Here is a 17,408-nt window from a genome sequence, read left to right as displayed (position 1 = left end):
ATGAGGGGTTTCGATCCTGCTACTCTACGTGTTGTGTCTTTCCTAACATCTACACACGCTCTAGGTAGCTCTTGGTGCTCAGTGTTGACAGGCTTTCCCAATACGTGGATTGGTAAGAGTGTTGAATGTGTAGTTGTCACCAAACTCTTCTCATGCTTCGTATTCCACTTAATATGGGGTTTCTAGTAGATGTGGCATGTGTGTTGGGACACCGTTTCCACCTGAGAGTGACATTCATACTCTGCTCACTTCTTGGAAGGTGTCTGGAGGCCCACGATAGAGGTAACCTCATTCAGCCCAGTGCCGTTTGGGGCCTCAGGAGTTGTACCTTTCCTGTTCCTTGCACACAGTTAGATTATAGCTTTAGAGTTGGCAAGAAGCACCTGAAGGTACTTCTGTGGGGTTGGAGGTATGAGAGTCTGCAGTAAACACGTGTCCTGCAAAGACCAACTGGAAAGCTAGTAAGTAAAGTGCCCTGAAGAGAACTGAGTTGTCATGTTCTGTGTACTTCCTCCCTGCACTGGAAGATGGGACACACACCTTGTAATTGAGTTGTGTGATTTGCTAATTGAATAAGGCTTTGGTTAACCTCAGGTACACACCTTTTCAAACACTTCTGTTATATGGTGTAATATGGATGTGCCTAGGAAATACCATATGACCTTTTGGAGAGGGTTGATAAATATTATCTATGATTGGTTCTCAGTGTAGTAGCTATGAAACCTGAACTGTGCCTTAGAGAGCAGAAGTAATCACAGGACCCTGGTGGTTCAGAGCCAAAATGTGAAATATCAATTATGTGATAGTTTATTTGGCAGAAAACTGTGATATAAAGGATAGAAATGTTTTGTTTGTGGTTTTCTTCTTAGACTTTTAATTCAGGCTGGCTATGAACTCAATGTTCAGGATCATGATGGGTGGACTCCCCTCCATGCTGCTGCACACTGGGGAGTGAAGGAGGCTTGCTCCATCCTGGCAGAAGCACTCTGCAACATGGATATCAGGAACAAACTGGTTAGTAAGCCTGACCTTCTAAAAGTGCAATGAGATTGGTGGCTGGGTCTCTAAGAACAAAAGGCTTAAAGTCTCTGTTAAACATCCAGGAAAATATACATCACTGGGAGCTGTGGTTCTGCTTCCCGTGCCCTGCCCCCGACCCCTTGCCCCATTATCAACACAGAGATGTTTGCTATGTCAGATAGAACTCCACTCACCTAGCCTTCTGATTCTATTTGTGTTGAAGCCCCTAAAACAAACATGAAAGAAGATATTTGCCCTTGGCAAAAATGAACATAGGGGAAACCTAAGGCCACTGTCTGTGGTGAGGTATGACAGATTTTATTTCTTTTTGAATTCAAAGACTTTTAGTAGCTAAGCTCTATTTGCATCCAGTCATTAAAAAATGTTATAATGACAAAGTTCCTTGAGTTTGGCTGCATGTGTTATTCAGCCTCCCTTGAAGCAACGTAGAAGCCCTGAACTCCTGTCCCTGCCTCTCCTGATTGTCTAGGAATCTGGAGATGTGCTGCTTAATTAGTAGATGTTCTTATCTGCCTCATGTTGCACCTGGACCCAGGGTTCGTTCTGAGATTATGGGTTAGGGTCCTTAACTGTGCTGATGTTTCCTAAAGAGAGACCTCTCTCCCACCTAAAGGGAGATGATTCCTGTGGCTTAGTCCTTAGTGCACATGTGCCCTGGACCTCCTTCTGAGGCTTCTAAGAGCCCCTTGTTGAATTTATCGTAGCAATTAAGACCATTTTAGAACAGGTGCAAGTAGAGATTTCAGTTGATTATTTGCCAAGAGGCAATAAGCATTAGAAATGATGTGATTTCCTCAGTACTGTTTTACAGACTATAAAGCTCTATATTTAAAGGATTTGCTGTCTCTTGTTGTTTCCTCTGTGATCTCTGAAGGCATGATCACAACATGGAGTCGATTAGTTAGGGAAGCCGCTGTTGTTGGGGTCAGAAGCGTAGAGTGACTCTCGAATAGGTCTCTGATAGGGTCACGTGATCACTACTTCTGTTTCCTCCTGGTCATGGTGCCCTTTTCTCTGCTAGGGCCAGACACCATTTGATGTGGCCGATGAGGGTCTTGTGGAGCACCTGGAGATGCTCCAGAAGAAGCAGAATGTGGTGAGTCTTGGGTTGATGCTTTTAAAGCTTTTGTTGCAGTTTGCGATTCACACCAGGTATCTCAGTCACTTGCCTTAGTTCTGTCTGCTGAGAGCTGAGATGGATGTATCTGCATTCCAGAGATGATAATTGTTCCCGTCAGGGACCATCAACAATCTGTTAGAAGAAAATATCCCAAAGCCATTGTTGTTAGAGTTTACTAATTATAAGATAGCCTAGGAGCAGCTGAAGGTTAAAAAGAACAACACCAACAAACTAATAATTACCCTTGAGTTCTAGAAAATGAATGTGCTGTGTTTAAATCAGAGTTTTTTCCAAACAGGGAGTACCAGGGTAGAAGACATCTCATCACTTTTTTTTTCCTTATTGACTAAAAGGACATCTTTATTTAAAGTAAATTGATTACGGAGAGGAATATATTTCTTTCTCAAAAAGCAAACAAGCCCACGAAACTAAAACTGTCATTTGGCGATGGACAGTATTTGGTCAGTGATTCATACTTATTCCAGATTCGTCAGCTCTCCGGAATTCAATCCTCCTCTCCCTCGTCCTCCTTCTAAATCTTTCATTGTTTGGTTGCACATGCTGTTCTGCTTAGTGCTACCTAGGAGGACCACATGAGCATGGTACCCGTGTGCAGACTGCAGGATGGAAGAACCCACCCAGATCATCAGTGAATGATTTACATTTTCTACTTATAAGAGGAATGAGTGATTTGGGTGAGGAGAATAAAGGCCAGTCATATTAAGTGCTTGAGAATTTCCTGTTTGAACAGGGTGGGACAGAACAAAATCACTAGCTTTTCTCTGTGTTTTCCTTTGCGTGGGCTCTGGCTCAGGGCATGTTAACTCAAGTTTAGGACAAATGTAAGAAACTTAGAGCAGTTCTGAGTGAAAGAACCATATAGTTCAGTGATGAGACATCAACTATATTTAACCTCACGTGTGTTCAGCCTCATGTCTGGAGTGGTAAAGTAAAGATGCTGGTGACTTCAAGGCTCAGTGGAAAAGGTGCATATATAAAGCTCAGAAAATGCAACCTGTAGTTCTTTCTGTTTTCTCTGATGAGCAATTGGAATCACTAAAAGTGAGGGCTTTCCAAGTACAGTATTGGTGCTGTTATTTTTTTTTTGGCTGGGGGGGGCGGGGGGAGGAAAATTAGCCCTGAACTAACATCCGTTGCCAATCCTCCTCTTTTTGCTGAGGAAGATTGGCCCTGGGCTAACATCTGTGCCCATCTTCCTCTACTGTATATGGGACACTGCCACAGCAGGGCCTGACAAGCGGCGTGTTGATCCGCGCCCAGATTCTGAACCTGCGAACCCCGGGCCTCCAGATGCAGAGTGGGCAAACCTAACCACTACGCCACCAGGCCGGCCCCTTGGTGCTGTTATTTAGCAGCAACAGCCTTACTAATATAAGATGTACACTTTGCATAGTTAAGTTTTTGTTGTTTTTTAAACTTTTTATTCTGAAATAATTTTTATTTTATTTATTTATTTTTTTTTTGGTGAGGAAGATTGGTCCTGAGCTAACATCTGTGGCCCAACTTCCTCTTTTTACTTGAGGGAGATTGTCTCTGAGCTAACATCTGTGCCCATCTTCCTCTGTTTTCTATGTGAGACGCCTCCACAGCATGGCTTGATGAGTGGTGCATAGGTCCATGCCCAGCATCCCAACCCACGAACCCTGGGCCTCCAAAGCAGAACACGCGAACTTAACCACTATGCCACCAAGCCAGCCCCCTGAAATAATTTTTAGGCTCACATAGAAGTTGCAAAAATAGTATAGAGAGTTCCCGTGTATCCTTTACCCAGCGTGGTTCCGCTTTTGAACATAAATAATGTCTTCAGTAAATAACATTTCTACACTACTAGGCATAGTGCTTATCTCTGCCCCCTGCATAACTTTAGGGTCCAGGGATATACATACATTTTGTCTAGAATATATATGTAAATACCAGACAGTTTTTTCCAAGGGCTTATTTCCCATTGGGTACCTGCTTTTTCTTCAGAACTATTGCCCACTTAGTTCAGTACATGGATCATGAAGAATTCTTTCAGAGTACCTTCTGGCTTTTATCCTTCAGAGGCTGTGCTTTTTTGGAAGATTGGGTTTGGATATTTGATGGGGGCAGTTTTCTTGAAGCTCTAACACCATGGTTTCTCTCTTCTACCTTGGATGAGGGTTTTCTCTGTCATTATCTTCTAAGGAGACCCAGCTGCTGTGTTTCTCTTTTCCCAGTTCTTTCCTCTCCTTGTGGTTTTGGTCCTGTCTTCGGAATGACAGTACTATTTTGAGTTCTTGTCATTGCTGAGTTTTTACCAATAGTCATCTTCTTCCCTTTTCTCTGTTTTCTCAATTTCCAGCTTCTGAGTGAAAAAGAGACACGGAATAAGCTCATTGAGTCAGACCTGAATAGCAAGTTGCAGAGTGGACTCTTCAAGAAGTAAGATATTTGGGGCTTGAGAAATGTGATGAGCTCTGCTGTGTGTGGGTGCATATGTGTATGGCATACTTAGCTTGAGAATTTATATGGTAACGGAACTCTGTGTTTGATTTTAGTTTAAATGATCTTTAAACATTAGGAATGTTTGAGGTGCAAGGAGGTAGCATTGATATGCGGGGAGACACTGAGGATGAGTGAACCTGTTTTAAACTTAGAAATTAGCTTGAGACCATGTACAGCATTACTTTTTTCCTAGCTTTGGGCTTCTTAGTCCCAGCTGCTTCCCTAACTGTAAGTTCTGTGAGCTCAGGGACCATGTCTGTTTTGCTTACCACCACAACAGTACCTGGCATGATTCCTAGTATGTAGTGAGCACTCAGTAAACATTTGTTAAATGATTTTTTTGAATATTTACCTGCTCCATCATCATCAAGATTCATAACCCTCCTTTCTTTCTGTGTGTTGAACAGGCTAGATCTACTTAAGTCATACTCTGAAGTCAAATACTGAACCTTAGTCTGTAAAAACCCAAGGATTCAGAAGAATGCAGATATAAAGAAGGATTTGAATATATTTCTGTTGTTGTTTCTACATAGAAGTTTATAGACTCGTTCTCCTTATACCTGATTGTCAGTGAAGTTAGGAAATGGTTTGTCATTTCTGAATTACACTCAGATTGTCATCTTTAATTTAGCAAAGAGAAGATGCTCTATGAGGAAGAGACATGTAAGTCCCAAGAAATGGAGGAAGAAAACAAAGAATCCAGCAGCTCCAGCTCAGAGGAAGAGGAAGGTGAAGATGAAGCTTCGGAGTCAGAAACTGAGAAGGAGGCAGGTAATGCAAAGATGTTCATATCAAAGATCCTCCATTCCCATAGTGTGAGGAGATCCCTGCTTGTCAGAGAGCGAGGCAGGCAAGCCTCAGAGGGCTCCTAAAAGAACTTCAAGTTTAGGGGCTGGCCCTGTGGCTTGGTGGTTAAGTGCGCGCGCTGCGATGCTGGTGGCCCGGGTTCGGATCCCGGGTGCGCATCGAGGCACCGCTTCTCCGTTCATCCTGAGGCCGAGTCCCACATACAGCAACTAGAAGGATGTGCAGCTACGACATACAACTATCCACTGGGGCTTTGGGGGGAAAAATAAAATAAATAAAATCTTTAAAAAAAAAAAAAAAAAAAGAACTTCAAGTTTAGTTTTCAAAGATAGGCTAGCAAATTGCTGGTGAAAACTTGGTTGTAAAAGCTGTGAGCTATGTTAGAATATGTTTACCAGTTCCTCTGTAGCCATAGGATAACATGCACAAAGAATTCTTGTGTAAGGAACCCAGCTGCTCTGACCTTGGGTTGGTAGGGTGTAGACACCAGATTCCAAAAATTCAGTATGCCGAGAGGCAGGGAAGGTGAGATCTTGCAGAGGCACTTTTGGTCAAGTACATGTAACCAACTGGTGAAAATTTGCATTTAGTTCTCAGGTTTATCTGATTCCCTAAACAGAATCCCAAAATCGTTTTATTTTTCCTTCTTATTATGTGAAGCTCCTTCAATTCCTGAAGCAGGGGTTGAAGACGGAACAAAATCATATTTATCTTTATGACTCTTACTGATGATATTTACATCACATGAAGCTTCTTAAGTTTATTATATGGCAAGACTGGAACTCTAACAGTGGGAGTGAAGTGCTGAGTGGTCAGACCATCAAGCTATAAAATAACCCGTAGGTTTTGATACATAGTCAGGCACACACTGAGAAAAGAGATACTGGTTTTACCTGATTAGGTAAAACTGAATAGGGGTTCTCCTGCAACAGAATAGTTCTCGTGGACAATTGGAAGTTAATGATAAACTAAGATTTTATAGTACATATGTCCTGCGTTCACTGGCATATTATCCCTCCAGTTTCGAGTCCACAAGAAGATGAGTGTTTCCAGCTACAAGACCAAGTTACAGGAAAGGGTACGCATTTGCTTTATAATGAGGTCTGTGTTTTCCTTGGAACCCTGCCATTGCTGCCTGCCCATAATGAGGGTATTAGCTCTTTCTGTCATCTAGGCCCCAGCTCCTGGTGAGGTCTGGTTTGCTGATGTGGTTTCTCTCAGTTATGGGACTCGAAGAAACGTGTCTCAATCTCTGAGGCTCATTGAATGTCACCAGTGGAAGTTAGAGACCATCAGTTCTATAGAGAAGATGGGCACCAGCTAAGTTTGTAGTGAGGGAGGTGACCTTTTATTCACCGAGATTTGAATTTCTATTGTTAAGCAGGCACACCTTGCTCTGGGAATGCCAGGGTAGTATCTATCAAAATTTAGAAATGTCTGTCTTTGGCCGGCCCCGTGGCTTAGCGGTTAAGTGCGCGCGCTCCGCTGCTGGCGACCCGGGTTCGGATCCCGGGCGAGCACCGACACACCGCTTCTCCGGCCATGCTGAGGCCGCGTCCCACATACAGCAACTAGAATGGATGTGCAACTACGACATACAACTATCTACTGGGGCTTTGGGGGAAAAATAAATAAATAAAATCTTAAAAAAAAAAAAAAGAAATGTCTGTCTTTTTAATACTTGTATTGTTTATTGAGTAGTTAGGATTAGGTTTAGGCTTCAAGTATTATTTGGAATTAATATCTGGGCTTGCTCTATGCAGATCACTTTTTTAGCTACCAAGGTACTGGAAGAAAGGGAGGGAGCTGCTGGGTCTACTGCAGTTGCTTCGTGGTCTGTGCCTCACCTCAGGTCTCCTGTTACCGCAGCCCACCTCAATGCTGCTGTGGAGTGAAACACCCCCAGCACCCTTCCATCGTGCAGCACCCCATCTTCCCCGCTCCATCTATCCCCAACCACACAGCCTGGCCTTCCCAGTGCTCTCCGTAGGTACGGACGTATGCCAGCCAAGCTGGATTACTTAATTTCCCCAAGCAGGCCCTGAGCTCTCCTACCCTCAATATTTATTTGTGCCTTAGACTTCATTTCTGGCCATCAAGTGCTTATGGAAAGGTTTCTGTTAGAAGCTATAGAATCTATCAGATCGAAGAAGTCTTTCTTAGGTTTTTCTATACAAGAAGCTGAAAAGGAATGGACCACTTCACTGTTCTTCCACCCCATGGTAAATGCTCCCCTAGTAGTATCCTTCTGGCACTGCATTCTTATCTCTGTTGTAGCACTCATCATTTTGGCTGGGAGCTCCAGGTTTATCATTGTACTCCCAGGTCTCAGCACAATGCCTGACACATGACAGGCATTCACATTCATTAAATGTTTTTGTTGACTGTATCCAGGGGACAGAGGGGAACAGGAAGGCATATACATGAATAAAACAAGTCACATGAGAGAGATAAATGCAGTCAGCAGAGTTCACCAGGAAGAAAGATTATATTTAGTTTGGGAGATTATAATAACACTACATTTGTATAGTGCTTTTTACTTTGCAACACCCTTAAACATTTTTATTTAATCCTTACAGCCACACTCTGAGGTATGTATTCTTATCGTCACCTTTTACAACTGTAGGAGGTTGGGCAGATTAGGTTTCATAGCTGGCAAGTGGCATGCCTGAGATCCTGACTTTTTTTGTGTGTGTGAGGAAGATCAGCCCTGAGCTGACATCCATGCCAATCCTCCTCTTTTTGCTGAGGCAGACTGGCTCTGGGCTAACATCTGTGCCTACCTTCCTCCACTTTATATGGGACGCCACCACAGCACGGCCTGACAAGGGGTGCCTCGGTGCACACCCAGGATCCGAACCCAGGCCTCCAGTAGTGGAGCGCGCGCACTTAACCGCTACACCACGGGGCCCCATGAGATCCTGGCTTTGATCTGGGACTCCTCAGAGTTGCAGGGGCAGAAGGAAATGACCTACCTAGGAAGTGAAAGCTGAAGCTGTGGAAAAGGACGAGATTCCCAAGGGAGAGATTGTAGGGAAAAGAGGTATAGCAAAGAATCTTGGGGCTACTGTGTTTAGGAAGTGAAGTGGAGTCATGAAGGAGGCAAAGAAGGTGTGGTCAGAGAGGTTGAGGAAAACCAGGATCTGTATTTCTGCATCAGAAGAGCCGGGGCAGGAGTGAGAGGGGAGAGAACAAGGGTGCTACAGCGATTGGGAGGTGGTGGTGATCTCAGAGAGCAGTGTCGGTGGCCTGGTGTACGCAGGAGCCAGGCGCTTCCAGCACACGTCCCTACACGTTACTGCCAGTTGAAGTTTTTCTTGCGTTTCAAAGCTCAGCTCAAATCAACTTCCCTTATGAAGCTTTATCATCATAGGTACAAGTTTTCCTTCCCTCCTCTGACTCCTCTAGCTATTTGTTTGAACCACTTTTATATTACTTATAATACTTAGTGTTATTTTTGTTTTTTTCTCATCTCTGTTCTTCCCCCACCAGCGAGTTTCGGAAGCACTGGAATGTGTTATGTTCTTGCGTCTCTTTGTGGCTCTGTAGTGCCTAGCACAGGGGCTTGTACAGGGGGATGTTCCGTGAATATGTGTGGGGAGAAAATGAGGAAGTGGATTATGTCTGAACCTTTCCACATGATGCCTGACATGTGTGTACTGAATAAGTGTTTATTGAATGCAATTATGTTGTTTTTAAAGATCCACAGATACAACCTCAAAAAATGACAGTTTTCATGTGTCTTATATATAAATGTAGTTGTAAAGAATACTAATTAATTTTGAGGTAAATGTAAGCAGTTTGATTTGGATTTCTATTTTTTCCCTTTCTTTTATTTATTTGACTTGAACATTTGGTGTATTAGTTAACTATTACTGCGTTACAAACCATCCCAAAACTTAGTGGTGCTTAAAACTACTATGTGCACCCAATTCTGTGGTTTGGCAATTTGGGAAGGGCTCTGCTGGGATGGCTGTTCTCTCCTTCATATGGTAATGCTGGGCTCACTCGTGTGTTTGTGGTCAGTTGGTAAGTCAGCTGGGAGATAGCTGGTCCTGGGTGGCCTGATTCACCTTTCTGGTGGTTGGCTAGGATGTCTGGGGCAAGTGGGCCAAGCAGGCTAGCCCCTGCCTCTTCACATGGCAGCCAGATTCCAGAAGTGGTCAGAGAGGGCAAGGCTCTATGTGCAAGCACTTTCCAAGCCTCTGCTTGAGTCATATTTGCTAATGTCCCAGTGGCCATGGAAAGTCACATTGTGAAGCCGAGAGTCAGTATGAGAGGCCACCACACAAGGGTATAGATTCAGGGGAGTTTTTACTGTAATAATTTGTCACATTTGGCTATTGAGGTAGATTTCTTGGAGATAGAGATATTCAGATAGTATTTAAAGAGTGCCTTGAATATTCACAATAACCACAAAAATAATAACATTAATAATAATAAACTATTTACTAGGGACTTACTATGGCCAGACATTGAGCTGTGAAATTTAAAAACATTAGCTCTAATCTTTATAGCAACTCATAAGGTAAGAATTAAAATCCTTGACTAATCAATGAGAAAACAGAGGTTCATATATGGTAACTTGCCCGGTGTTACACAGATGGGATGTGGCTTAAAATTGTCACATAATTGGTGGGTAGATTACTCTGGAGCTCTGTTTCCAGGGTACATAAACGCTGTAGTTCTGTAGCTTAACTTGCAATATCCTCTGTAATCCTTTCTACCTTTGTTTTCTATTGTAACCCCAAGAATACTCATTACTTAAATTAGGTCTGCCACTTCACTGACCAACATGTGTATATTCTGATTTCTGAGCCATTACTCATGCCCTTTCTTCCTCCTGCCAATTGATATTTGTCTTCCAGCTTCCTCCATGGCATCTTTCCTTATTGTTCTCTCTCTCAGAGGTTTTGCCTCTTCTCTGAACTCCTAAAGTACTTGTTAATCTGAATCAACCAATTTAGCACCTAATTTACATATGATCTTATACTGCTACTACTACTACTATACATGTTATCTCTTCTTGATTGTAATTACCTAGAAATCTATCTTACACTTTTTCTAGTTTTTCCTGCCCAACCCCCTAAAACAGAGTAGATTCTTAATATGTACTTACTAATGAATTTTATAGATGATATATCATGTGGAAAAAGTTTTCAGTTATATGTCTGGGAATTGGAGCTGGAGCCTACCAAGAAAGGAGTAGCACTGAGTTTATTTTCTTATGGCATCTTAGTTTGAGTCCAGGCATCACATAACCCTAATAATCTGTCTTGATAATGAGTAAACCTTTCCTGTTAGCAGAAAAGTCCATGCACACACAGAGATAAGATTTTCATACTTGCACTTGTTGCTTGTCTTGTCTTAAGTAACAGATAAAAAGCCAGAAGCCATTGTCAACCATTCCAACTCTGAAAGCAAGAGAAGTACCATGGAGCAGACACCAGCACCAGCTCAGAATACCTTCTCCACCTCTTCGGCCAGAAGAGTAAGTACTTTGGAATTCATTTGGATATTATATTTCCCCCTACTGCAGTAACAATGAGAAAGGCCTTGAAGACACATTCTTGCCTGTCCTAGTCTGCTCAGGATGCATAACAAAATACCACAGGCTGGGTGCCTTTAAACAATAGAAATTTTTTTTTTTTTTTTTTAAAGATTTTATTTATTTTTTGCCCCCAAAACCCCAGTAGATAGTTGTATGTCACAGCTGCACACCCTTCTAGTTGCTGTATGTGGGACTCGGCCTCAGGCTGGACAGAGAAGTGGTGCCTCGATGCGCACCCGGGATCCGAACCCGGGCCGCCAGCATCGCAGCACGCGCACTTAACCACCAAGCCACAGGGCCGGCCCTAAACAATAGAAATTTATTTCTCACAATTCTGGAGGCTAGGAAGTCCAAGATCAAGGTGCCAGCTGATTCAGTTCCTGGTGAGGACTCTCTTCCTGGCTTGCAGACAGCCACCTTATCTCCAAATATAGTCACATTGGGGGTTAGGGCTTCAACATATGAATTTAGGGAAGGGGGACACAAACATTGCATCCCTAACATTGCCCACAAAACTATAAAACCATCACCAAACAAGGTTGGCTACACTGTGTTCAGATAACATAGGATATAGTAGTCTGGAACCAAAAAGCTTTTGTCAGTTGCCTATTTTCTTCATATCTGAAGTTAAGGTAAGTCTGTGTACAGCTCAGATTGGGCTAGGAAGATATCTGGCATCCAGCATTAATTGTTTTGATGACCACTCTCCTTTTTTTACTTCTTGTTTCAAATTTACTTGCATAAGTAAAGTCTATAGTTTATGATGAATAGAGAGCAGGGATAGAAAGAACTTGTTGAAATACCAGAGGCACCTCCTCCTGCAGCTTTGCCCAGATCTGTGGCAAGCTATAAGCTCCTAGTCAGTGAGACAGAGCTGAATGATGACCCTGCTCTACAGAGTGTAAAATTAGTTTTGAGGTTAAGAGTTAAGCTGAGTTCTTTAGAATGAAGCTGTTGAAAAAGCTCTGTGGTTTTACAGATATTCACTTACTGGCCTTCTTAGAACCTCAGGAGTTGAAAAGATGGGATTATGGTGTCATTGTGGAAATGAGGAAGCAAAGGCCTGGCTGCTTATTTACTTCTGGGAGCGTCACTGTGAATCATTAGGGAGGTTTCAGGTGGAATGCCGTCCTCACTCGTCATCCTGTCATTTAGTTGTACCTCACATACTCCCACTGCTCCTGGGCGTGACTAGGCTTCGTTCTTTTTAAAAGAAAAATACAACATACACATATACTTATTCCACTTTGCTGAAACAATGCTGAGAAAGACCTTTTTCCTCTCAGAATCAGGTGGCTTGTAAAGAGCTAACTTGATTGAGCCTCTAAAGCTGGAAAGAGGACCTAAGTACATACATTCAGATGACTGAGTACAAGAGAAAATCAGAGTGTGAGTTGGAGACAAGTGATTTATGTTTCTGCTGCCTTTTCACCACACCAGGCAGTAAAGGTGGCCTGGTGTCTGGAGAAAGACCAGAGCCTTCTTGCAGAGGTCCTGCAGAGGGGGGGGGTTCCCCAGAGGTCCCCCAAGAAGAGACTGTTGGCTGTTGTTATAAAGATCAGTTGTACCGCATACTGGTCTCTGGGCTGACAGTAGTCTATGATGTTTTCTGTGGTTTATGGCAAAATGAGATAATTACAGACAATGTAAGCTTTCCATAAAGCTTTCTTTTCTAATGTTGACATTTGTTTCTTTTTTTAATCAAATGGTAGTGATGGAAATAACCAGTTTTTGAAAGTTGTTCTCTCTTGGCAAATTAAAAAGGTGGCAACTCTATGACTCCTATCATTTTTTTCTTTTTTAATTTGCTGCTAGGTGAAATCTGAAACACTTGGAACGACTGCCCTAGATCAAATAAACTATTTTCTTGAAAGAAGCAGTTAGAATCTGAGTGGGGTGGCCTTTAGTATTTTCATTATTTAGGATTATTATTTAGTGTTTTAATACGAGTAAAAATACTAATACTTAAGTGTACTTAATACCTAAATCAGCTTACCCGTCTTATCACAGTCCCTTAAAACATATTTATAAATGGACTCATCTTGTGTTCTCCAGTCTCCACAGATTATAAGGAGGAATTGAGCTCATTGTCACCATTTTACAGAGGAGCATGTTGAGACTAGAGAAGTGAAGTGTCCTATTTGCAGTTACCCGTGAGTCAGGAGAAGATGCTCTGCTAGAACTCAGATCTTCTGGTGTCCTGGGTCAGTACTTGCTGCATAGTGGGAGCCAATAGTGTCTGATTTCCCAGAGCAGCTCCATCAGGTAGGAGTACTGTGATGAGAATCTGAGGCTATCTCTGTCTCAGGGACAGAGGGAGCCCTGAGGTTGTTCACGCCTGCCAGGTGAGGAAGGGAGCATTGGCAGAAAGCCTGCCACGTGTTTCTTCTCCTTACGTTGCCTCACTGAAGTGACTTAGTTAAGTGCGGAAAAGGCAAATAGGCTGAAAACAATCATCAGCACCTTTCTTTTTCCTTTCTTTTATTTGCTTCTTCCTCATAGTTCTCCTCCAGCCTTTTTAACAAGCCGGAAGAGCCCAAAGATGAATCTCCTTCTTCATGGAGGCTAGGACTCAGAAAAACTGGCAGCCACAACATGCTGAGTGAGGTGGCCGGTTCCACGGAGGCCCTAAGGGACCGAGGCTCTTCCGTCTACCGCTCATCATCCAGCCCTCGGATCTCCACTCTGCTGGACAGCAAGGATAAGGTGCGGTTGGGCAGTTTCCTTCGTGAAAATTCAGTGTTGGGAACAAAGGAAAATATTATCTAGTCCCTAATTTGATTCTAGAAGTACAAAGTCTTTAAAAGGAGACAGGCACATTGATAGTTTAGTCAAGTAGCTATTTGCTTGATATTATTTTCTTGGCCAAAGAAGAAAAAACCCTTTTCTTTTTGGCGTACCTTATGTTCGTTCCTCCTGCCTTCCTTACCTAGGGCAGAAAGCTGAGTCAGAAGCATGAAAATTTAGATGTGGCCTAAAAGACTTCCTCCAAACCAATACCAGTAATTGATTCTTTTGATGCTTAGAAGCAAAGTCCCTGAGGTGGGCTTTCAACCCTAATGAAGCTCAGGCAAATTAGCACTTAGAAAATAAATTTTACATGTCTCATTTTTTCGTTAGTAGACATATGATCAGGCTAATTTCCCAAGAGCTCATCTGCGTATTCATCCAAGATGAGTATATTTTCATTTCTTCACTCTGGGTTCTAGATTTTATTGGGCTCACTTGATGCTCTTCTTGGGGCCAGGTCTTCTCGCAGTCGTAGTTTCCTCGCTCAGTGCTGCCTTTCGGGAGACTTCTCAAGGGGGTGAGCATACGGGTGGGTTTAACTGTGCAGCATGTTTGTTGTACATGAAGCTGCATTTCAAGGAAGAGGTAGGCTGGGGAAGAAATGAGGCTTATTTCATAAGAACTTGAGAGTGGAGCTTTCTGTTTGTGGCTTTTCAAAGCCTCCCTCTCTTGGCAGGGCTGCTGCGTGTGTAACTTGTGTGGTCTTTTTCCTTATTTAATTGTCTTTGCTTTTCCCATGAGAATTGTTTTCCTACATATTGGTTTTTAATGGAGGAAAGTTAGGAAGAAGCCTTTGAAAGCTGACCCTTTGTAATCCCGCTCAGACTGAAATTGGTGTTGAATACAGAGATAAGATTCTGTAGGTGTATGAAGTTCTGCTTTTTTACCCAAAATGGTTTACACACCTTCCCTGTGCTTTACCTGTTCTGATTTTACAGGACCGAGAAAACAGAAGCTATCTTAACTCACTCGCACCCCGAAGGCTCAGCAACACAAGTGACATTGAAGAGAAGGAGAACAGGTGATCCTAATACAGGCCAAGGCGGTCCTCTTTAACTCTGCTGGGCATAGTGACCTCTTGGCAAGTCCTCTGCTGCCGTCTTCCCACAGGTGTCCTTAGCACAGTATGGATTGTTCGTTCCTTCTGCTCAGAACACCTCCCAGCCCTTACTCCCTTGCTTTGCCGGTTCTTGGCCCTTCAGGTTCTCGTTACTGTCTGTAACAAGTCTCCCCTGACCCTTCTGAGTATGGATGCCTTCTCTTCCACCGGCAGGCTCTGTACTGGCAGGGTCTACCTCTGTCTGGTCTCTCAAGTACCCCTAGTGCCTAGCACAGGGCCTACCCCGTAGTAAACTAAAAATGGTGTCATTGAATTGAATTCATCAACTTTTAATTTGTAAGTAGATAAAATTTCAAGTCTTCCTTATCAGTTAAAATGAAGATGGGGATTTTGAAGTATTGCCACATCTCAGAGCAGAACCTGATCTAGAACCTTGGTTCTCAAGGTCTGGTCCTCCAACCAGCCACATTGGTATCACCTGGAAGCATGTTAGAAGTGCACAATCTCGGGCCCCACCCCAGACCTGCTGAATTAGAATCTGCATTTTAATAAAATTCCCTAGGTAATTCAAATGTAAATTGAAGTTTAAGAAGGACTGCTCTATGGGCCGGCCCTGTGGCTTGGTGGTTAAGTGCGCACACTGCAATGCTGGCGGCCCGGGTTCGGATCCCGGGTGCGCATCGAGGCACCACTTCTCCGTCCATCCTGAGGCCGAGTCCCACATACAGCAACTAGAAGGATGTGCAGCTATGACATGCAACTATCTGCTGGGGCTTTGGGGGGAAAAATAAAATAAATAAAATCTTTAAAAAAAAAAAAAAAGGACTGCTCTAAAGGAGCTCGTGAAACATGGAGACCCTTAGCTTTTGTAGCAAAGACACTGAGTTAACAACTGTGGATCAGAAATCCTACTGCAGCCCTCTCCTGGATGCCTTTTCATTTATAATGCTAAAGAGGCTTCCACCAAGTCCTCCTCCTCTTTCCTCTTCTGTAGTAACTTCTTTCCTGATGACACTTCCTTATCTTCCTCACCACCCCTGTCCCTGCTTTCTTATGAGCAACCTACTTCCACAGACTGATTTGCAAAGCTTTGTAGAAGAGAAACAAAAGTGACTTTTCATTATAAAAGGGTTAGAGACCTTTGACATAAGGATTGGTACGTATTGAAGATAGTTGGCTTTGAAGTTGATAAAGAAGACAGTAATACCTCTCATCCTCCATCTATACAGAAAACAGGTATATAAAACAGAGAATCACTTGAAAAATGTGTCTATTTCTTTAGCCATATTGCAGCTTGCCTATCTGACTCTTCTCTCTCTGTTTGCATTGTATCATGGACAAAAGCTGTGGTAGGCATCAATGTTTTGTTTTCCTTTCATGCCTCTACAGAGAATCAGCTGTAAATCTAGTGCGGAGCGGCTCCTATACCCGGCAGCTATGGAGGGATGAAGCAAGGGGAAATGACACTCCACAGACAATTGCTCCTTCCACCTACGTATCAACCTATTTGAAAAGGTACCAGGTCCAAAGGGCTGGGAGATGATTTTCCTTCAGTCTGGCCATGGGTATATGGGTAATAATTGCATGCCATTTATGTCCAATTAGCACCACAAAAATGAATCAAAAAATGAATTACTTTTAGATTTCTTGGGAGTAACATCTTGACTAATTTTAAATTGAAATTAATTTCTTAACTGAATTAAACTAAGCTAATTCCAAATTCTTACCACAGACAGATCTGAATTGATACTCCATCCTCTCAGTCCTATTAACTCTTCAACCAGAAGTGACTTCTAGTAATCTCTGAGCAGGACTGAATTTAACTCACCCTTATCCAGTGGCTAGCTCTCCTTTTTCTAAAACTGGAGTAGTTCTCAAGTTATATTTTTTCAGGGGAGGAGGGAGGGACCCTACAGGGTGGTGATGGGGTGGGACATGGGGACAGTTTTGTATTGCATTAAAGAAGTTTCATATTGAAGCCTGTTAATTTAGGGACTTGAGTTTTTTTTTTTCTTATGACTTTAATGGCCCTCAGATCCATCAAGATGTGAAACTCGCAAGTTTGGTGCAGAGAAGGTACATGGGTTTCCTTCCCCTCTTCTCATCTGTATTCCCTTTTCTGCAATTATTTTCTTTGCCATGTACCAGCCAGCAAGCAAAGCACTCTTGCCAGAGCCATTAAGCTGTAAGATATACTAATTCGGATTTTGATTTGAACTTTGCTGCTGATGTGGAAGAATCTGATTCTCATTGCTTTCTTTGAATTCTTTCTTCACCTCCACTTCCTTGACCCTCTGGCTGCCTCTTCCTGCCACAGCCCTCCTCGTTAGGTTTTTAGACGATTGGGTGGCTACTTAGACACTGGCTTTAGCTACAGACTGTGTGTTTGGGATTAAAACTTATTTCCACATGATTGGAAGAATCTTCTCAACTAGTTAATGTCAACACTGGAAGAATCTTCTCAGCTAGTTAGCTATAAAACAAACAGCCTTTTAATGTTCTTCAGTTCTGCAGCTTCATCCTGTAAGAAAGGACTCAGCTTTGAAAGTATA

General features: G+C 42.8%; 1 protein-coding gene across 8 annotated transcripts in view; it reads left to right on the top strand.

The window, feature by feature from the left end:
• PPP1R12B (protein phosphatase 1 regulatory subunit 12B) overlaps window positions 1–17,408 on the top strand; it is a 222,809-nt gene that overhangs the window by 70,073 nt on the left and 135,328 nt on the right. For 6 of the 8 annotated variants that reach the window (XM_087424264.1, XM_087424263.1, XM_087424265.1 and 3 more), the window contains exons 5-12: window positions 870–1,014; window positions 2,063–2,137; window positions 4,506–4,585; window positions 5,280–5,419; window positions 10,828–10,946; window positions 13,509–13,712; window positions 14,735–14,817; window positions 16,246–16,371. In XM_087424264.1, the coding sequence (XP_087280390.1) occupies window positions 870–1,014; window positions 2,063–2,137; window positions 4,506–4,585; window positions 5,280–5,419; window positions 10,828–10,946; window positions 13,509–13,712; window positions 14,735–14,817; window positions 16,246–16,371 (972 nt within the window). Of the gene's footprint in view, window positions 1–869; window positions 1,015–2,062; window positions 2,138–4,505; window positions 4,586–5,279; window positions 5,420–10,827; window positions 10,947–13,083; window positions 13,211–13,508; window positions 13,713–14,734; window positions 14,818–16,245; window positions 16,372–16,891; window positions 16,933–17,408 lie in introns of those variants that run through there. The other 2 variants (XM_087424268.1, XM_087424269.1) reach the window with 2 other exon arrangements.

The sequence above is a fragment of the Ceratotherium simum genome, chromosome 36, assembly GCF_057802395.1.
Source record: "Ceratotherium simum simum isolate JZ-2026a chromosome 36, ASM5780239v1, whole genome shotgun sequence".
Taxonomy (NCBI): Eukaryota; Metazoa; Chordata; class Mammalia; order Perissodactyla; family Rhinocerotidae; genus Ceratotherium; species Ceratotherium simum.
Note: the sequence above shows the minus strand (reverse complement) of the source record. Positions and strands in the feature narration are given on the sequence as shown.